The 22,365-nt window shown below is 47.7% G+C and overlaps 1 protein-coding gene across 4 annotated transcripts in view; it reads left to right on the forward strand.

The window, feature by feature from the left end:
• LOC143831508 (C-type lectin domain family 2 member B-like) overlaps positions 1 to 22,310 on the forward strand; it is a 58,200-nt gene extending 35,890 nt beyond the window's left edge. Inside the window, exons 1-7 of one of the 4 annotated variants that reach the window (XM_077324546.1) lie at positions 2,222 to 2,277; positions 3,039 to 3,128; positions 5,658 to 6,192; positions 7,021 to 7,107; positions 8,927 to 9,111; positions 16,142 to 16,245; positions 20,204 to 22,310. In XM_077324546.1, the coding sequence (XP_077180661.1) occupies positions 6,057 to 6,192; positions 7,021 to 7,107; positions 8,927 to 9,111; positions 16,142 to 16,245; positions 20,204 to 20,351 (660 nt within the window). In that variant the 5' untranslated portion in view covers positions 2,222 to 2,277; positions 3,039 to 3,128; positions 5,658 to 6,056 and the 3' untranslated portion in view covers positions 20,352 to 22,310. The other 3 variants (XM_077324543.1, XM_077324547.1, XM_077324544.1) reach the window with 3 other exon arrangements.
• The last annotated feature ends 55 nt before the right edge of the window (positions 22,311 to 22,365 follow it).

Consider the following 22,365-nt stretch of genomic DNA (forward strand, 5'->3'; position numbering starts at 1 on the left):
GAGCTCTCCTAGTTTCTCATCTTAACACCGCCCGTGGCGCCACGGGAGCCACGGACTAAATAAAACGCTAAGGGGTTCTAGGGCGGGATGTGTCCGTGATGAGGAAGGGTTGCTCCTTTGCAGTTGCTCCTTTGCCGCTGACCTCACGCATCGGAGGCGCGAAGCGCCTCCGATGTGTCAGGCCGCCCGACGGAGACGGAAAATTTTTCGATTACTCTCGAAAAACGCCGCCCGACGGAGACGGACACTCAGGAACTGCCTCGCGCCCTTCTCGCGCCTGGATCCCCGAGCCCCAGCACCAGCCGTGTCCCCCAAGGCCGAAGAAAACCAAGCGTCGGGGAAGGGGCTGCCCAGCAGGCGCCTCTCCAGGGCCGCGTCTCCTCGCCCACGCTGCCTCACAGAGCCGCCGAAAAAAAACGCCGCCCGATGGAGAACGAAACAGGAAGTGCCTCGCGCCCTTCCCGCGCCTGGATCCCCGAGCCCCAGCAGCAGCGGCGTCCCCCAAAGAAAACCAGCAGAGAGGCGTCGGGGAAGGGGCTACCCAGCCGCCGCCTCTCCGGGCCCGCGTCTCCTCGCCCACGGTCCTTCGCCTCCACCCACGGCGCGACGAGCGGACCTCAGCAACGGAGTCCGAGCTGCCTTCCCGCAGCTGGACCCACCAGCCCCAGCAGCAGCAGCAGCTATGTCCCCTGAGCCAGCCAACAGCCGCTGAGAAGCCTCGGGGAGGGGGCTGGCCAGCAGGCGCCTCTCTGGCCCGTGTCTCCTCTATGCTGCCCGGCCTCCTCGGCCACGCCCGCGCCTTTAACGGCCAGGAACAGCGCGAAGCCGGTGAGTATACCTCGCGTTCTCACTCGCCTTCGGAGGGAGGACTGCGGCGCCGCTTTTCGGGGGGAGGCTCTAGGAGAGGGGGTGGGTGGGACCGTGTCCCTTACCCTTCCCCCTTCTCCCCTTTCAAAGCCCCTTTTTATAAAGGGGCTTTGAAACTAGTCTCAGAATGAAAGAAGAGGCAGCCCTCCCAAGCAGGCAGTGAATTCCCAGTGAGTCATCTGATCCATCTCTTAATCCATTTAAATTCTGCTCCTGCCAAAGGGTGCGGTGCGCTGCCTCTATAGACAAAATAAAACCTGACTTTCAAGGCTGATATTCTAAAAGCCTCGGGGGAGGGCAGTTCTCATCCACAAAAAGCTTTTGTTGGGAGTACAAACCAGTTAAGCCTTGGGAGGCGCTTTCAGATTCTTGCTCACCATTTCTGGCTACACCCCCACAAACTACTCCGGAGGGGATAATAAAACCAGAGCCCAGTAGCACCTTTAATAGAATCATAGAATCATAGAATCATAGAGTTGGAAGGGACCATACAGGCCATCTAGTCCAACCCCCTGCTCAACGCAGGATCAGCCCTAAGCATCCTAAAGCATCCAAGAAAAGTGTGTATCCAACCTTTGCTTGAAGACTGCCAGTGAGGGGGAGCTCACCACCTCCTTAGGCAGCCTTTTCCACTGCTGAACTACTCTGGCTGTGAAAATTTTTTTCCTGATATCTAGCCTATATCGTTGTACTTGAAGTTTAAACCCATTACTGCGTGTCCTCTCCTCTGCAGCCAGCGGAAACGGCATCCTGCCCTCCTCCAAGTGACAACCTTTCAAATACTTAAACCAGTTAAGCCTTGGGAGGCACCTTCAGGATCTTGCTCACCATTTCTGGCTACACCCCCACAAACTAATCCGGAGGGGATAATAAAATGAAACCAGAGTCCAGTAGCACCTTGAAGACCAACAAAGATTGATTCAAGGCGTGAGCTTTTGAGTGCAAACACCCTTCGTCAGACTATGAACTTCTTACATGACGGGGAATACAAGAAGATCATAATCTGAGGAAGGGTGCTTGCCCTCGAAAGCTCCCGCCTTGAATCAATCTTTCTTGGTCTTCAAGGTGCTACCGGACTCTGGTTTCATTGGGGTCGTCAAACTGCGGCCCTCCAGATGTCCATGGACTACAATTCCCAGGAGCCCCTGGCAGGGGCTCCTGGGAATTGTAGTCCATGGACATCTGGAGGGCCGCAGTTTGACTACCCCTGCGAACACGGCTACTCGTTTGAACCTCTGAGGCGGGGATAATACTCGGCTGGTCTGTCCTCCCCTCCTCCGCCAGCGCCGCCCCCTTCGCCCTTCGCCCTTCCGCTTCCCTCACGTAGTCCCTGAGTGGTGCATTTGAAGCCTAAAAACGGTCAAGAGTTTCATTGCGCGGTCGTTTCAGCTGGAGCTTTTAGCTGAACAGGTAAACCGAGAACAGGTCTGAGGAGAGGAGGAGAGGAGGAGGGGGAGGGGGAGGGGGAGGGGGGAGGGGGTCTCCATTATCTTTGCCCTAAAGAACGACCCCAGAGCGCGAGGGCGCCGGAGGAGAGGAGAAGGGCGCGGCGGGCTCTGTTTGCCTCGCTTGGCTCAATCTGCTGCAGCAGCTCCGGCCGCCCCTTGGAGACCCTCGCGGGTTTCAGGCAGGGAGGCTTGTCGGCAGTGCCGGGGAACCGGCGCCAGCTTTTGCGTCCGTTTGGCTGGTGCTGTTGTTTGCACGGGCTTCGGTTCTGGGTTCGGAAGTTTCGCGCCGGTGCCGCTGTGCTGCTTTTGCCTGGCAATGGGGGTTTCTCCAAATAACGCTGCCCCCAACGTTTCCCCAGACAGCGCAGCGTTATTTGGGAGGGAGGGGGAAATCTCCATGAAGCCCGACTGAAGTATACGGCCGGGCTGGTGAGCGGGAGGTTGGCAAGCGGATCACGCAGGTCGCCGCGAGGGTCTGAAGCAGCAGGACAAATTTAGGACGTGGTATTCAGGGTGCCGTGTGCAGGCACACTGCCTCAGCAGAAGATGATATCATATAGCTGAGGAATCACAGTTCCTCCCCAAACATTAAATTAAAGCTGACCAGTGGCGTGGAGGGTTCAGGATTGTATATAAATTAGGTTCCCCCCCCCCCCAGGGTTTCTCAGTTCAGTTCTGCCTCTGGTCCCGCCGTGCCCATCTCGCTCTTTTCCGCTGCTCCAGACAGACGGACGCTCTACCCAGCAAGGCTGTTGTGTGGATGAAATGGATGAGGAGCGATGTTGGCTGCTTTTGGATCCCTCTGGAGAGAAGGTCAGGGTACAAACCGAGTAAGGAAAACCCGTGACTTGGAAGAGCAAAAATCGAGTCCAGGGGCACCTTTAGGACCAACAAAGATTTATTCAAGGCGTGAGCTTTAGGGTTCAGACACTCTTCCTCAGACAAAATTGATTTGGAGACATCAGTAAAGAGACCTGTGCCACGTTGGGTCCCCCTTGGAGAGAAGCGTGGGGGAGAAACCAAGAAAACCGAGCACAGGCGCCTGCAGGAGGAGCAGCAGCAGTGGTGGTGGCCACCCCCCCCCCCCAGCCAAGCTGCCTGTCCTGCTGCAACCCCTGTGCAAGGGTCATTCGACACCCAAAGGGGTCTCAACCTCCAGGTTGAGAACCACTGGTCTAAAAGGTGCTTCTGGACTCTAAATTTGTTCTGATCCTAGACGGCACAAGATAGCAAGAAACTTATGGAAATACTGAATCCGTATGAATACAATTCATTACGGTTGCCCCAGGGCCCCCCGGCCCACCCCAGAACACATCCTCAAAGGGGTGGCCAAACTGGGGCTCTCCAGAAGCCCATGGGCTACAGTTACCATGAGCCCCTGCCAGCAGCATGGAATTGTAGTCCATGGACCTCTGGAGAGCTGCGGTTTGGCCATCCCTGTACCCAGCTTGGGAAGATTTATTGGCCATGGCTTCGCTTTCAGGGTGGCCGTGACAATAAGACCTATTATGCACGGCCACTGAAACAGTGGCATGGAGAACGAGGAGGAGGAAGAAGCGAAGCAAACCGATTATGCACGGGACAGAACATAACGGCGGCAAAACCCAGAGTATCCGATTATGCACGCAGATACTCCGGAGCTGCTTCTGGTTGCACCCTGGTCCCAGGAAGCTCCACTTTCTTCCGCATCTCGCTAATGTGGCTTTTTCGGTGGCATAAGTTGACTCTGCACCCGGTTGCCGCCTGCAGCATGCATAATTGGTGATTTTAGCCGCCACCATTCCACCCCGAATGCAGACTTTCCACTCCGTGCATAATGGGCCTAACTGATGCAATTATGAATAGGTTTTTAAATTTGCTACACTGTTATTGTTAATGTTTAATGTTTTCTTGTTTATATTTGTTTGTTATTGATAAATTATGTATGTACACTGCCCTGAGCCGGTCCCTGAAGGGTGGTTTAGGAATCATAACAGCAGCAACCATAACAAAACAAAACCAGTGACAGTGACAACTACAATAATACAATTTATCCTCCCAATTTTTTTTTTATATATATATAAGTTTGCTCAGCTACAGTTTAAAGAAAAAAACCAGGCTGGCTGCGTAAATTCTTAACTGAAAGGGGTGCAAGGTCTTGTTTGAGATGTTTTTGCCCTTCCAAATGGAATAGCCATAAAATGGTAATCTTCCAAGAAGATCCTGTAAGAATCATAAATGGCATCAGAGGAATCAAAGCTCTCCTTTTTAAAAAGCCCTTGTTTTATACAGCTTTTTCTGCAGGTTCTCCATGTCCAGCTTCACTGGGCAGCCTACTTCACAAAGGAAACTGGGCGGGGGGGGGATTTTCTCCAGGCAGGAAGCAGCCCAACATCTGTTATAGTGTTAAGGCTGTTACCAAATACGGTTTTAGGTGGAGTGGCTGCAAGCACGATTCAGGCATGCAAACGGTCTCCTTTTCCTGCATTAGGAGATTGGGATGCCTCCATCTGAGATGGGGGGAAGCAGCTGCCAAGTGGCACAGATTATAAATACCGTGAGGGTCCCATAGTATGATATTCCTGTAAAACAGTGGCCCCCAACCTTTTTCTCACCGGGTACCAGTCAACACTTGACAATTTTACTGAGGCCCAAAGGAGGGTAGTCTTTTGCCGAGGGACGTGGCTGCCGCCACCTGAGCCCCTGCTCCACTTGCTTTCCTGCTGCCGCCCCTGACTTCCTGCCACCCACTGCCAGCAGCAGCTATGCAGTGCCACGCCGAGGGGGAGCCCCAGCCATGGTGGTCACTGGAGTGCACCAAAGATGAGCCAGCAGCGGAGTGGCAGGGCAGCCCCCGAGGCAGCAGCTGGGGAGGAGGACGAGGAGGAGCCATGGCCCGGTACCGACTGATCCACGGACCATTCCTGATCCCCAGACCGGGGGTTGGGAACTGCTGTGATAGAGAACCCATTCATTTGCCTTTTTGACAGACCATGGTATCCAGAAAACTCTCCTCCAACACCACCTTTCAAATGAATCAGCTTTCTTCCTGTAAGTTGTTTTCATTGCTCAGCTTTCACACCCATACATAGTAATGGGGAATACCATTAAATAAATTAACTGGAAGTTGGTCACCATCCCTACCATCCTTCTTAGTTGTGGTCTCCCTTTTGGTTGATGATTGAGCCAATGAATAAAAAAACCTTGAACACTATCAGTTTCTTCATTGTCAACCTTGGCAAGAAAGCTCTTCAAAACAGTATATTTAAGACTGTTCTTAGTAGGCGGAAGGCAACATAAATATAAATTATTAAAGGCTTGAAAACAGGAAATAATTTCTGCCATTTAATTTCTCTCCACAAGGGCATTGGACCAGAAAATGAAGAAGGAGGAATAGACACATCAAGTTCTGTGAGAAAGAAGGAATAGACACTTTTGTGGGCACTCCATGACTTCTGCATTCAATTTACTATAAACATAGCTAGCACAATTATTTTGAAATGCAATAGTAGAAGACATATAGCACCCAGTTTGGCTGCACAAGGATTCAGAGCAAAACACACTATTAAGTGGTATTTATACTGTGTTTTCTCTGATCACATAACATAGACAGACTCTGCTTTAGTCTGTCACTCATCTGTTTTGGAGGAAAAGAATCGCAGTCACAGAAAAGGCCAAGTTCAGCACAAGAAGGCCCTCTGGGTTAACGCCCTGAACGACCATTTTAGGGCTTGTGTAACCGTCAGGGAAGAGAGAAAGAAGATGGCTGGGTATGACATTGAGAAACAAGAGGAACATCATCCTATGAATTCACATACGAAAGAGAATGGGATAAGAAACGGAAACTGCAACCCCTACCTAAGCGAACAAAATACAGCCAATTTGAAACCTCCATTCGGTAAGTCAGGTGTCAGGGAAGTTAATTTGTGGCTAGGGTGACCTGGGTGACCTGGCAAATAGATGGAGATGGGGAAGAAATGGAGATAGTGACAGATTTTATTTTCCTGGGCTCCAAGATCACTGCAGATGGGGACTGCAGCAAAGAAATTAAAAGACGCTTGCTCCTGGGGAGGAAAGCTATGGAAAATCTAGACAGCATCCTAAAAAGCAGAGACAGTGAATTAGAAGGTTTCCAGATGTCCCCACGCAAAGTAACCACATCTGCATTGCTAAAAGCCATGTTCTATCTGGATTTATGCAGCCTTATAAACAGGATGTCGGGGGTGGAGGAGTATGAAAGGGCTGTTTCCCACAGATGCAGCAGGCTGGCCATGGGAAGCAGGATGCTCAGCTGGCTCTGCAAAATAATCTTGACCGCCCTTGTCCTGCTACAATGACATTTTGTTTCATTTTCCAGCAGTTGGTTAAGAGTCATGTCTGATTAGAAAACATGCTTTCTTTCAGTCACTTGATAGTCAATGGAACATTGGGTCTTGATATGACCTGTTTTAAGATAAGTAGCAGTTCTAAATTTATGTCCCAGTCCAGCATGGCAGAGTTCACAGGGTGAGCCAGTCAAAGTGGTCCAGCAAAAGCTTACAATCAGCTGGGGAATGCTTTGCTTCAGCGCATGCAATGTCCAGTCAAACGTCCTGCCCTAGCAGGAAAGAAGGTAGAAGCAAGAACGTAAGCATCTTGGACAGATTGCTTAGAACGGCATCTTTTGCTTACTTGACAGTCCTGCCTAGAACCTGAGAAGCATTAATGGTTTTTCTTTTCTCTACAGGAATCAAACACACACCAGTTCTTTGCATTGCTCTTTTGAGTATGATTCTTAATCTTGCTCTGGTCATCAGCCTCATTGGCTTAACAGGTGAGTGAAGAGGCCACTAACTGGCGACTCCGTGGAAGGGGTCCCCATGGGGTCGGGGCCCCAAAGTTGAGAATCACTGTAGAGGAAGAAATGCCTATTGAGCAGCCTGCTGCCTCAGACACCTTAGTCTCTTCCTGTGACCTCACTAATTAGTCATCTTTGTGTTCACTTGGTTAGCCCAGAAGCACAAGCATCTTTTGTATGCAATGAGCCCATAGGAGAGGTCTAAGCTAGTGCTTCTAAATCTGTCCTATCCTAAGGCCCACCAGTTGTTCTGTCAAAGAACTTTGGTCCCACCACGACAGAAACAAAATCCTGTTTTCCCCAAGAAAGACCCTCCTGTGTTTACCAGCATTCTGTTATTACCAGAAGCACAATGGAAAATCCGTGGCAGGCAGGATTGGGAGGAGATGTCAGATCACACTCACACAAGGGAACTGAGGGACAGGGAATGCTTGGCGATTGTTATAAAGACCCTGCATCCTCCTCCTAAACTGCTTCTGCATTCCACAAGTGGTACGCATGCTGGGTAAGAACCACTGGTGCAGCTTAAAATACATTAGGCTGCAAACTGCTTGGGAAACTGACCTTCAAAAGCAATGTGTAACTAAGACTGCAACCTGAGCCTCATGCAAACGTGTCAAAATCATTGACCACACAGGGGGGGGGGAATTAAGCAAAACTATGATCACCACATCCTCCTGCAGTATCACGTTTCTGGAACAAATTAGAACTTCTTGTGATTCGAACACCTGCAGTCACAGAAGACAGCCGCTTGGTAAAATGTGCACACTGGAGCTTCTCAGATGTTCTCCTGTTCAAGGGAGCCCCTCTGTCTCCCAGTATATGGTTTCCAAAGTGTATTGGTTTGTGGAGCAGCTCCTTCCCATTTGTCCAGCATTTCAGCGTCCAATGACTGGTCTGTTATTCAAGAGAAGAGGGAGCATTCTATCTGCTGATCCTTAAACAGATTCATGGAGGAGAGATCTATCAGTGGCTATCAGTCATAGTGACAAAGGGGAACCTCCATGTGCAGAGGTACCCATGTATCGGGAAGCAGTAAGAATAAATGACACGAGGCGAGGGTCTGTGCGAAAAGGCCCCCAGATCAGAAGGCGCTGCGGTATTTATTACCTCCCCCACCAAGTTAGACAAAGGAAAAACCTGAAGGCATCGGTGTGCTTTCAGGATTGGTTTAGGTTACATTCCAAGCCATATAAGGAAATAGGTCAAAAGGGTCATCTCAGACTGGGGTTAGATGCAGAAGCCTTAGCTGAAGAGGGGTGTGGTTTGCCAGCACCGAACAGCCAAACTCCTACACCCATCCTCTGTATCCCAAAGCCAGGAGGCAACATCAGGGGAAAGGCTGTTCCTCTATTCCCTCTTGTTGGCCCTCCAGAGGAACAGGTTGGCCGCTGTGTGAGACAGGATGCTGGACTAGATGGAACATTGCTCCTTTCCTGCAGGGCATTTCTTACATTCAAGTTTTCTTTCAGAAAACCGAGATTCTGATTAGACAAGGTGCAAATCTGATACATCTAACTGCAGCCAAAATTTCAATTCTAGCATGACCATCATTTTTATTTATTTAATTCATTGTTGACCGCCCTCTTTCTCCCCATTGGGCTTACATTGTTCTCCTCCATTTTGTCCTTGGAACAACCCTGTAAGGGTGTGCCCAACATCACCCAATGAGTTTTCGTGGCACAAGTGGGAATTTGAACTTGGGCCTCCAAGATTCTAGCCTGACAAGCTAACCACGCCACCACACTGGCTTGCGTTAGAGGAACTCATCTTCTGAAATGCTTCTTGTCTTCAGTGAGAAGAAGGGAACCATCTCCAGCTCCTCCTACTTGCCCAGTGGCCTCCTGTCCACCTGGCTGGGTTGGATTCCTCGGAAAATGCTACTATTTTGTGGAGACCGAAGCAAACTGGACATCTAGCAAGATGTACTGTTCCTCTCTCAATGCTTCTTTGGCCATGCTTGATTCCCAAGAAGAGATGGTGAGCATCTATTTAATTTAGAAATACAGTGATAGAAGGCTAGGGATTCGGGAGGGGGGTGGTTATACTGCTTCAGTTGCCCAAGTTACAGTTTTAATCTTTGTATGTAATTTTGGGTTTCAAAGCTGAAGTCCTGCAAATATTTATGAGACTTTAATGTGGTGGTACTGCCTGGATCCCAGCAATCATTAGTCCCTCTGCAGCTCATCTGGACGAGTTGGTTGTTGTTGGTGGTGGTGGTGCGAAGTCGTGTCTGACCCATCACAACCCCATGGACAATGATCCTCCAGGCCTTCCTGTCCACTACCATTCCCCGGAGTCCATTTAAGTTTGCACCGATTGCTTCAGTGACTGCATCCAGCCGCCTCATTCCCTGTTGTTCCCTTCTTCTTTTGCCCTCAGTCGCTCCCAGCATTAGGCTCTTCTCCAGGGAGTCCTTCCTTCTCATGAGGTGGCCAAAGTATTTGACTTTCATCTTCAGGATCTGGCCTTCTAAGGAGCAGTCAGGGCTGATCTCCTCTAGGACTGACCGGTTTGTTCACCTTGCGGTCCAAGGGACTTGCAAGAGTCTTCTCCAGCACCAGAGTTCAAAAGCCTCAATTCTTTGACGCTCGGCCTTCCTTGTGGTCCAACTTTCACAGCCATACATTGCAACTGGGAAGACCATAGTTTTGACTAGACGCACTATCGTTGGCAGGGTGATGTCTCTGCTTTTTAGGATGCTGTCCTCCAAACTCTGCATGGACATCTGGCTGGCAGGAAGCCTAGCTGTGCCACCACTGCACTAGGCTGACAAGAATGCATGTTTTTCCTTTAGCATTGGAGGACAGCCTAAATATATATGCTGCTAACAGGAGGAGAGATGCACAGACATCTACAGTTCTCACTCTGGGATGGCCCACATTTAAATCCAAGCACCTGCAGAACAAGTGCAGTTCTTCAGTTTCAGAAATCATTGTCCTCTAAACAAATATCCTCATAGAAAGAAACCGAGCCCCTTCATTTAGAAGAAGCAGTTTCATATCTGAATACTAAGCTGTATGATGATGACACATAAGAGGCAGGACGCAGTATCCTGTTTCCTGATGGAAGCTCATAAACAGGCCATAGAAGAATCATAGAATCATAGAGTTGGAAGGGGCCATACAGGCCATCTAGTCCAACCCCCTGCTCTACGCAGGATCAGCCAAAAGCATCCTAAAGCATCCAAGAAAAGTGTGTATCCAAGTATGTGGATCCTTTCCCCATTGTTAGGGCTATCAATAATGTGACTGTTGAAGTTAAACTGCCTAAGTCTTATAGACATGCATACCTTGTTCTTCATTCCAGCTTGCTTAAGGAGGCCCCTCTCCCTGACAACTGTGTGGACATGAGTTTTCTCCATAGGGGCCACCATCATTTGGAATGGCCTGCTTGAGAAGGCTCCCACCCTCACAGGTTTCCATAACCTGTGCAAAACTCAATTATTCAAGAAGCCATTTCTACATAAGTTATAGACTTGCATTGTGCTAAACAATTCACAAACTTACTTAGACTGTCATCTATACCAGTGGGGTTATCTTATTGGAACTAGGATCCTACTATGTAATTTTTGTATAATTTAATGTCTTACGGTTTCTTCCTATTTTTAGTTTTCTGACGGCGTCTGCAAAGCTAATCCCATTGCCTTGTTCTTTGAATGTCCTATCCTGTCGATTATATGGACTCACTCTCTGTAACCTGCCTTGTATCCAAGTGAGAATGGCAGACCATAATCTTAACACCGCCCGTGGCGCCGCGGGCACCACAGACTAAATAAAACGGTAAGGCGTTCTGAGGCGGGATGTGTCCGGGATGAGGAGGGGTCCGGATTGGACCCTTCCTCCGTACAGACAATCGGCGCCTGCTGATTGGTCCCTCCGATTCCCAGCCCCGAGCAACTGCGAAGCCGTGCGCAGCGTGGCTCGCAGTTGCTTCTTCACGCCTCCGACGCATCAGGCTGCCCGCAAGGGAGCCCCCGGCAACCACGCGCAGTGCGGCTGCCGGGAGCTCCCTGCCCTCATCGCCCCATAACACAAACCTCCGAAGAGCCAACGAAAGAAAAAAAAAACGACAAGGGCCGACGAGCCGTGTTAGGAGCCGCCGAGGAGCACCCATCCTCCGACGCATGCGCACAGCGCGGCTGCCGGGGGCTCCCTGCCCTCATCGCCCCATAACACAAACCTCCGAGGAGCCAACGGAAAAAAAAAACGACAAGGGCCGACGAGCCGCGTTAGGAGCCGCCGAGGGGCACCCATCCTCCGACGCATGCGCACAGCGCGGCTGCCGGGGGCTCCCTGCCCTCATCGCCCCATAACACAAACCTCTGTGGAGCCAACGAAAGAAAAAAAAACCGACAAGGGCCGACGAGCCGCGTCAGGAGCCGCCGAGGAGCACCCGTCAGGAGCCGCAGAGCCGCCGGCAGCCTCCTCTTTCAGGTAGCCTTCCGCCCCTCGCCTGCCTCTCGCTCTGCCCCCATCTGCTAGCGCCCATTGTATTCTTTATACAATGGGCTTTTTTACTAGTATAGTACATAAATTAATAAAAGATATTATGTGTGGCTTATGAGAAGTCAAGCCATCAGAGAGAATTGGTACAAAATGTTTTATCACTGGTATATAACACCTAAGATAATAGCAGGGATGTCTAAAGGAATCAGCAATAGATGCTGGAAATGTCAAGAGAAAATAGGATCCTTTTTCCACATGTGGTGGAGGTGTCCCACAGTGCATAAGCTCTGGCCTAAGATTCACATGGAATTAGAAAAAATTTTAATGTCATGAAACCAGAGCATTTTTTATTCAGTTTCTTCCCAGATAACATTCTGAAACAAATGGAATCACGGTTTTTTAATGCCACGACGGCGGCCCGACTAATAATAGCTAAAAGATGGAAAGAAAAGGAGGTTCCCACAATTGAAATGTGGTTGGAAAAATTAACTGAGATGGCCAGAATGGATAGATTAACACTGTTAGTAAATAACCAGGAAGAAAAAAAATTTCAAGAACTGTGGGAGATGTTTTTGTTTTACCACTCTATTTAATGTAATAGTCGGAGGAGTAAAGGAATGGAGAAGGGGTTAAGAGACAGTATGGATAAGGAGAAAAATTCCTGATCATTTTGACAATGAATAACAATAATACATTATACTGATATTATGTTAGTATTATTACTATGTTGATGTTAAGTTTAATCTAGTATCACCAGAAGATTTATTTTTTGGAAGTAGTTATATGAATTCAATTGCTAAGAAATTACTATGTAATTACAATGGAAAAAATAAAAATTTTCTTAAAAAAAAAAAGATATGTGCACCTGGAGTTCTCAGATGGTCAAGCTACTTCCTCTTGAAAGCAGCTGGAGAAATACATACCTTAATCAAAACACCATTGACTTCAGAAGGCCAAAGGACCCTGGGATACAAGAATCATAGAATCATAGAGTTGGAAGGGGCCACACAGGCCATCTAGTCCAACCCCCTGCTCAGTACAGGATCAGCCTAAAGCATCCAAGAAAAGTGTGTATCCAACCTTTGCTTGAAGACTGCCAGTGAGGCGGAGCTCACCACCTCCTTAGGCAGCCTTTTCCACTGCTGAACTACTCTGACTGTGAAAATTTTTTTTCCTGATATCTAGCCTATGTCGTTGTACTTGAAGTTTAAACCCATAACTGCGTGTCCTCTCTGCAGCCAACAGAAACAGCATCCTGCCCTCCTCCAAGTGACAACCTTTCAAATACTTAAAGAGGGCTATCATGTCCCCTCTCAACCTCCTTTTCTCCAGGCTAAACATTCCCAAGTCCCTCAACCTATCTTCATAGGGCTTGGTCCCTTGGCCCCAGATCATCTTCGTCACTCTCCTCTACCCTTTCAATTTTATCTACGTCCTTCTTGAAGTGAGGCCTCCAGAACTGCACATAGTGCTCCAGGTGTGGTCTGACTAGTGCCGTATATAATGGGACTATGACATCTTGTGATTTTGATGTGATGCCCCTGTTGATACAGCCCAAAATGGCATTCGCCTTTTTTACCGCTGCATCACACTGCGCGCTCATGTTTAGTTTACAATCCACAAGTACTCCAAGGTCTCGTTCACACACAGTGTACCTAGAAGCGTACCCCCATCCAGTAGGCATGCTTTTCATTTTTCTGACCCAGATGCAGAACTTTACACTTATCTTTATTAAATTGCATCTTGTTCTCATTTGCCCATTTTTCCATTGTGTTCAGATCTCGTTGAACTCTGTCACTATCTTCCGGACTATTTGCCAGTCCTCCCAATTTGGTGTCATCTGCAAACTTGATGAGTAGTCCTTCCACCCCCTCATCTAGATCATTAATAAATACATTAAAAAGTACCGGACCAAGCACCGAGCCCTGAGGTACCCCGCTACTCACCTCTCTCCAGTCTGATGAAACACCATTGACAACAAAGTGTAGCCAGGGGAGACTAGTAGCCAGGGGAGGACCTAGCAACCCTAGACATGAACCCAGGATTAGAATAGGAGTGCAGTTCTCTAACCAATGCCCTATCCACCTGACTATCTGAAAATCCAGATTGCAGTCCTTCAACTTATCCATCAGAACATCATGGGGAACCTTGTCAAAAGCTTTACTAAAATCCAAGTAAATGACATCAACTGAATTTCCACGATCCAGCAAACCTGTTCCTTGGTCAAAAAAGGAAACCAGGTTGGTCTGGCAAGAAATCCATGCTGATTTCCTTGGATCACCAAATTGTCCTCCAGATGTTTGCAGATCGCTCTCTTTAATATCTGCTCCATTATCTTCCCCACAACAGAGGTCAGACTCACTGGTCTGTAGTTTCCCAGGTCATCCTTCCTCCCTTTTTTGAAGATCGGAATAACGTTTGCTGTCTTCCAGTCCTCCGGGACATCTCCAGTCCTTAAAGAGGTCCCGAAGATGATGGACAAGGGCTGTGCAAGTTCTCTGGAAAGTTCTTTGAGCACTCTCGGGTGCATTTCATCTGGATTTGAACTCATCCAGTGCAGCTAAATGCCTCTCAACAACCTCTCTATCCATGTTAACCTGCCACCCAGACACTATCCTTTGGCTACGGCCATCTCTAGATGTGCCTAAACACTTTGACCTGTGGGAAAAAACAGATGTAAAATAGGCACTAAGCCTTTCTGCTTTCTCTGCATCTTCCGTTAGAGTTTGTCCATCCGCACCCAACAGTGGGCCTATTGCCTCCTTTACTTTACGTTTGCTCCTCATATAACTGAAAAATCTTTTCTTGTTACAATGGGCTTCCCTGGCCAATCTTAGCTCATTCTCAGCTTTGGCCTTTCTGATGATTGATCTACAGTGCCTAGTAACCTTTAAGTACTCTTCTTTAGAGCTCTGTCCTTCCCTCCATTTCCTGAACATTTCCCTTTTCTTTCTTAGTTCCTCTTGAAGTTCTCTGTTCATCCAAATAGGCTTCTTAGAGCTCCTGCAGTGTTTTCGTCTTTCTGGGATAGTCATTGATTGAGCATGTAATAGCTCTTGTTTGAGTAGCGCCCACCCTTCACATGCTCCCTTCCCTTCCAGCATTCTCGTTCATGGTATAACACTCATCATGTCTCTGAGTTTATTAAAGTTTGCCCTGCGAAAATCCAACATCCGCGTCTGGCTACAAGCTTCCTTGGCTCCCCATCTCAAAAGGAATTCTATGAGGACATGGTCACTTCCCCCTAGGGTCCCCACCTCCTTCACCTCATCCACCCAATCTTGCCTGTTGGTCAGTATTAAGAAACACTCCCCCCTTCTCTCCATTCCCTCCCCAGTACAACTGCCTCTAAATTCACAAATTCCATTTAACAATCTGCAAATTCCGAAGTCGCTATACAACATTTTACACACAATTGATCAGAATGCGTCATTTAAGGGGGAAGCATCTAAGGCAGGGGTTCCCCAAGCTGGTACCAGTAGGCACCATGGTGCCTGCTAGTTTTCTTGTGCCCACCAATCGTTTTTAGAAAGTGAGTCACAGGGCAAGCCACGTATGTGTAAAACTCTTCCTTGCCTGTCCTCTGTTAACCAATCAGGTGCTAGGTCAGATGTCAGGAGGTGGGAGAAGAAAAGACTGAAGCTTTCCTAGGTGGTTTTGCTGCTCAGAATTTCCTCTCCACCCACCTGGACAAAAATATATTATTATCTGTATTCCTTCTCTTTTTGGGTTGAAAAACCATTTGCAGTGGGTGTATTTTGTGTGTGGCTTTGAGAAGGGAGGTGGAAAGAATTGGGTACCCCTGCCTCTGATCGTATTGATATCTTCCCATGTACACTTTTATTCTTAATGTCTGTGGAAACTGTGCGTAATGTGTCATTTGCCTTCCAATCAAACAAATAACTGTTGGCATCTGCAACCTTCATCTTTGTACAGCATGATGTACTGTAACATTTCTTTGTACAATTCCCAACATGCATGGGATCCTGTGGAGAAGGTGTGAAGAACATATGTTTGAGTCACAACTGGACTCACGGCCACCCCATCCACTTTGTGTCCCAGGCAGGGGAAAAGCTGAGGTGGTGTTTTCCATTTCCTTCCTCTGCTCAGCAACCCCAGTTTTCCTTAATGGCCTCCCATCCACGTATTATCCATGCCCAACCCTACTTAATTTCATCTCTCTGATCTAGCTCAGCTGGGCTATGCAGGTTTTTCACAGATGTGAGCTGGAAGAACAAGTCTGATTTGGTGTAAGATGCTACTTTGCTTGTCCAGCTTTGTAAGCTAAGTCACTTCCTTATTGGAGAAAACCCTTATTGGAGAAATCATCTTATTTCTTCATCAGTGGTTTCCAGATCCTTAAGTGGTATGAAGGTTGACAGTTCATTCAACAATGACAGATCATTTTATTTTCCAGCTTGAAATTGTTCTGCATGTTACCATCTTGATAAGGCCTTAGTCTTATAGATAATCATTATGTTTTCCATGTAATTTCTATAGAGAATCAAATGGGGCACAGTCCGAGTAGGGTCAGTAATACGTACCTGCTTTTCTTTTTTCAGGATTTTATGATGCGCTACAAAAGTAAAGCAGACCATTGGATTGGTCTCCAAAGAAATCTAAGCCAGCCCTGGACATGGATCGATGGTACCATTCTCAATGATCGGTGAGCCTTTCGCTTGTATGTTTTGAGCAGGCCAAGTCCAGAAACTATAATTTCTCCTACACTATTCAGCAGTATAGGCCATGGAATAGTTAAGGCCATTCAGAATGGCTCTTAAGAATATTTGGTTGTTCTACATCCCCAGTGCATTTTAAGCTGAATTTCAGACAAATGAAAACAGAGGAGAAAAATAGGAATAAAGTCCTACGGAGAACAGGTAGCATATTCATATTTCTTAAGTTGGAAGCATATACATCATTCATTAGTATCATACTGCTTGACACCTATGCCAAAGTACTTGCCATGTATGCATGTCTTTAGCACAGGGCAGTTGTTTACCCCCTCCCCAGACACATACACAACTTCATAATCAAGTAATGAAAGGAGCTACGTGGAGTTATAAAGAATTTTAAAGACATAGTCTTGGAGCTGTGGTAAATCCCTAAGGCACCCTTTCTTAACTTTTTTACTATTGAGAAACATCAGAAACATTCTTCAGGCTTCAAGAAACCCCAGAAGTGGCACAATCGTGCAGAATATGGTTGGGAAGCAGAGCTGTGGACATGCCCACCTGGTGCCCCTCCCCTTTTCACTCCCTCCAAGCCCATCATTGGCCATTTTGGGAGGGGGTGGTGGGTTGACATGACTCCCATATAGTCCGATGTAGCCCCGATAAATGTTTAACAAATTTAAAAATATATAAATAATAACCCACTCAAGAAACCTTTCCAGGGCCGTCAAGGAACAACAGGGTTTCATGAAACCTTGGTGGAGAAGGCATGCCCAAAGGGAAGAGATTTCCAGTCAGAGACAGCAGCTGAGCATGGCCCAGGCTTATTTAGTCATTTAGTTAGCTAGTTATTTACCGTATTTGCCAGCATATAAGACGACTTGGCGTATAAGACGACCCCCCAACATTTCCACTCAAAATATAGAGTTTGTTACATTACATTACAGTACTATGGGCCGCTATGGGCAGTTCTGTCTATCCCAACTGAAGTGCACCCGGCGTATAGGACGACCCCCCCACTCGGAGGCATGTTTTTCAGGGGGGGAAAGTAGTCTTATACGTCAGCAAATACTGTAGTTATGACTTCCGTAGTCCCGCCCCCAGGGACCGCACCAGTAGATGGAGCGCGCGGGTAAAGAACAAGCAGCGGGGGTGGTTCACAAGGCTCCAAGCCAAGCCCTGTTTGCCACCCTGCTGCCGCCTGTCCTCCAAGGCGGCCTGCACCCTCAGGAGAGCATGGGCTGCCTCAGAGGATGAGCAGTCTTGTCCTCCAAGACTGCTGCCGCCCTCAGGAGAGCACAGCCAGCCTCAGAGAACAAATGGCGGCAGCTGGCAAGTCTCAGAGCCAGGTCCCGTTCGCTGCTCTGCTGCTGCCAGTCCTCCAAGGCTGCATGCGCCCTCAAGAGAGCACAGGCGGCCTCGGAAGACAAGCGGTAGCAGCGAACAGGGCTCGGCTCTGGGCCTTGCCAGCCACTGCCATCACTTGTCCTCCAAGGCTGCCTCTGCCCTCAGGAGACTGTGGGCAGCCTCAAAGAGCAAGTGGCCGCTGGCGAGGCCCAGAGCCTAGCCCTGTTCGCTGTGCCACTTGTCTGCCCTCCGAGCCCGCCCCCACCTTCAGGAGAGTGCAGATGGGTGGAGGAGACAGAAACCGGAGGCCATGCAGTGGCTGGGGCCTGGCGCCCGAACTTGCCAGCCATTATGTGGTATGTTTTGACATAATGGCCAAGAATCTGGTTGCTGGCTCTTTTATTTTATACCGCCCTTCCCTGAGGGTTCAGATTGGGTCACAACACAATCAGTACAATGAAAGGATTAAAACATTTAAAGTGAAACCAAAATTGCAGCAAAAACCCAGAAGCTTACCACCTTTTTTTCTGGTGGGTGGAAAGGAGAGTCAGGCGCTATGGTGTTATTAGTTGTTTGGCGTATGGATGCTGTTATCTGTAAGGAAGCCAGCTTTTTGATGGTGTTCAGTGGTTGGGCTGGTGTGACAGGCCCTGCAGAATTGTTTTAGATTCTACAGGGCCCTGGTCTCACCTGGAAGAGCGTTCCACCAGGCTAGAGAATGCCCTGGCTCTGGTTTAGGTCAGTTTGATTTCTCTTGGTCTGGGGATCTTGAGTACATTTTGAGTACTCAAACACATATTTCTCTGGGGAGGCTTAAGGGAGAAGGCAGTCCCACAGGTATGAAGGTCCCAGATGATTTAGGGCCTTGAAGGGAAGTACCAACAGCTTGAACTGTCCTCAGTTTGGTCCTCAGTCTGGAGCCAGTGCAGCTGGGCAAGCACTAGTCAACGGTGCTCTTTCCACCTAGTTCTTGTCAGATCTCAGAAGCTAAGAAGGGTTGGCTCTAGTTAGGATTCAGAAGAGAGACCACCAAAGAAGGCCGTGGTCTCGACTCAGAGGCAGGAACTGGCATACCACCTCTGAATGCCCCTTGCCCTGAAAACCCCATGGGCTTACCATGAGCCACTTGCAACTTGACAGCACTTTCCACCAGCTAAGGAAGGGTGGAACTCATCCCCTCCTCCCTTAGCAAAAACTTAACGATGTTTTCTTACACTTCAGGTTTACAGTTCTTGGAGGAGGAAGCTGTGCGTATATGAACCTCATTGGTGTTGCCAGCTCCAGCTGCTCAAGCAAAGAACATTTCATCTGTAGCAAACCAATTGATAGATGAACCTCTGTTTCCTGTGGAACACACTTATGGAAGTATTCATAATGTACAGTATGAGTGTGCTGGCCGAAGGAAGAGATGCCCGGCCACCAAAAGACTTCGCCAAGGGGTGGGAAGAATATGCGGCCCACAGCATGGAATCCAATTTGTGTTTGCTGTTTTGTTGAGGGGATGAACCCCGAGACACTTGCTGTTCTTCCTTGTGACATTTTGGGCTTTTATTTACAGTATATTTGCTGGCGTATAAGACTACTTCCCCCCCCTGAAAAACATGCTTCCAAGTGGGGGGGGGGGGGTCGTCTTATACGCCGGGTGCACTTCGGTTGGGATAGACACAGTTGCCCCTAGTGGCCCATAGTACTGTATTTTGAGAGAAAATATTGAGGGGTCATCTTATACACCGGCAAATACGGTATTTATTTATTACATTTTTATACCGCCTTCCCATACGGCTCAAGGCAGTTGACAGAAAACATTGCAGGGGTAATACAGAGCAGTCTAAACGCAAACAAAGTCATAAATAACATATTAACCATAAACTAATGGAAGCTTCAAGTAGAACGACAACTCAAATAGAACGACAGCCCCCAGGGAGGTCAGGCTGCTTCAGGACATGGAGGGGGTTTCTGGGGGGGGGGGGACAGCCGATGTTATTGGGTCATCTGACTCAAGTGAACGCCCAGGGTTTTGCTTCCTTGTGAAGCCCTGCTCACCAGTGGATGGAATTCTCTAGCCATTCTGCTAGTGAACTGAACTCTTGATTTGACTTTTCCCTGGAGTGAATCCCTTTGCTGGACTTTGATCTGCTATTGTGATTTATGAATGTTTTGTGTTGCTTTTTCAAAAGTTTGCATTGTAATTGCTGTTTAAAAAGTTTTATAAAATAACTGTTTTATTTTCTTAAGCAGGGGAGGTTGAGGAATGCTAGCAATGCAGCATGATTTGAAGCAGGGCCTGTAAGACGGAGCTCTTCCGCCAGGCGTATGGTTGAGGCCAGGGCAGAGCCCGGGTTCCATGCAAGATCCCTAATCCATCGGCCAGGTTTTCTCTCCTTCTCTCTCTTACAGAATTAACGTCCGACCTCTCTCTGAACAATCAAGGAGAGTTATAGAATAGAATGCCATCTTTTTACTGTAATAATGGGGTATTTATGGGATTTTATGTGATTTTACTTGATTTTATATTTTATTGTGAACCGCCGTGAGACCTTTCGACAAACGGCGGTATATAAATCCAATTATAAATAAACAAACAAACAAACATGTTATTTCCAGCTCCATAGATGAGATGGCCCATCTTAAGAGCCCCCCTTGTGCTGAAGATGGAACGAGAGAGACAGAAGGCCTGGGGCCAAAAGACTCCAAGAAAGTTACTGAATGTAAAATAAGTCAAGACAGTTTTGGAATCGATAAGTTATTCTAGGGGGCTTTCTGCACTCCTTCAAAATCGCACAATGGTTGCCAATTGAAAACGCTACTGATTTGCCGTTATGCACAACGTCGTTGACAATCTGCCACACACCTGAAACCGATCCGCAAAAAGCGCTTCGTTGTAGCGCTTTCAGAGAAATCCCAAAAAGTGGATTCACCTTCCGGAAAGCGCTACACTCCTGCAACCAATCTGCAACACTAGGGGGAAAGTTCTGTGCGTTACCATTGTTGTGGTTTCTACAAAGTCCCTCCCCCTGGCTCTCTCCTCTGATCTTCCAGCGAAACGATCGCCTTTTTTTTTTTCTCCGAGCGAGCAGAACTCAACGCATCGGCGAGCCTCCGTTTAGCCCATGAGGCTTCCCCGGCTGCAGTCCCTCCCCAGAGCTGGTTAAAGTCACTAAGCACAAACAACAGAGAAGCCTGTTTGCTGATGTATTTTCCCTTTATTTTTCACACTGTTTTCGGCTGAAAATAGCGCCCGTGAGGGGGGGGGATTTTTTTTTTCACTCGGGGGGAGCGTGGCAACGATGAAACGGCAGCTCAAACACACCTGCCAGCTGGATGGGTCTCTCCGTTGCAACAAAGCAACGCATATTCGTTGCAACGGGTGTGTTTAAAAAAAAAAAACTTTCTTAAAGGGAAAGGGGCTGTTTGGGATCATGCTAACGGACGCCCATTGGCTGCTTGACAGCCAGGGGTGGGACGAGCTTGGCAATACCGCTTCCTGGCTAGCGATTTTTGCCGAGACCGGAAGCCTGTGGGAAACGATAGAAACGCAACTGGATTCCACTACAAAGGCAGGTATGCATAACGACGAATTCCACTATTTTAAATGGCGATTTTTCGTTCAGCAAACAATTTGCTACAAGGATCCCAGTGCGGAATGGCCCCTAGGAATTGCAAAACACTGTTAAAGAAAACAGCTAGAAGCAAAGAAAACATTTGGCAAGCTGTTCTAGAAACCAGAATCATTTCCCACTAGCTGGCATGACCGCTCAGTGTAAAGACTAACGTCCTGGGAAACACATTCTCTAGTGCCCACATCTGAGTAACGCCAAATTCAACTACGGTAAACATGCCAAGGATCGGCCACAGTTGTGTACTGAAGATGCAGTACATCTCCAGTTGTTTCCTCAAGAAAGGATGTGCCCATGGGAGAAAGGAATTTGTACCAGGGAACTGAACCCCCACATGTATATTGTATAATACCTGCTCCAAACAATGCACCAAGAACTGCATTAAAAAAGACACAGTACCCAGAAAATAATTCATATGATAAAACAGGATGATATTTTATTTAAATTTTATGTATGAATTCTACATAAATCATATATAAATTTAATCCCTTATTACAAAAGTTGAATAAGAGCCTCTTGTGGCGCAGGGTGGTAAGGCAGCAGAAATGCTGTCTGAAGCTGTCTGCCCATGAGGCTGGGAGTTCAATTCCAGCAGCCGGCTCAAGGTTGACTCAGCCTTCCATCCTTCTGAGGTCGGTAAAAGGAGTACCCAGCTTGCTGGGGGGTAAATGGTAATGACTGGGGAAGGCACTGGCAAACCACCCCGTATTGACCTGGTGCTTGCACAGGGGATACCTTTACCTTTTTACAAAAGTTGAATGATACACTTTACATCCCTAATGCCAATATTTGCCAAGTCTGAATTGACAGATCAAAGCTGGAGTCCAGTGACACCTTTAAAACCAACAACGGTAATTCTAGCTATAAATTTTTTTGTGTTTGTATGCTTCTTCAGTCACTTAAGAATATTACTTTGTAATTTAACCTATAAGTCATCTAATATCTCAGTCAATCTGTACTTTTTGAGCAGTAAGGCCAGCTCCTTTTTGGATAGCTGCCATAAGTATTAATACACTCAATTTTTTTAAGGGACAAAAGTATCTTTTTGCAACTACTTTTAATATGCAAAAATATACATGCATGTATGTATTGAATCTGTGTTCTTTTATCTGAAACTGCAACCTTATACACCCCTTTCATCCATGGCTT

The sequence above is a fragment of the Paroedura picta genome, chromosome 3, assembly GCF_049243985.1.
Source record: "Paroedura picta isolate Pp20150507F chromosome 3, Ppicta_v3.0, whole genome shotgun sequence".
Classification (NCBI taxonomy): Eukaryota; Metazoa; Chordata; class Lepidosauria; order Squamata; family Gekkonidae; genus Paroedura; species Paroedura picta.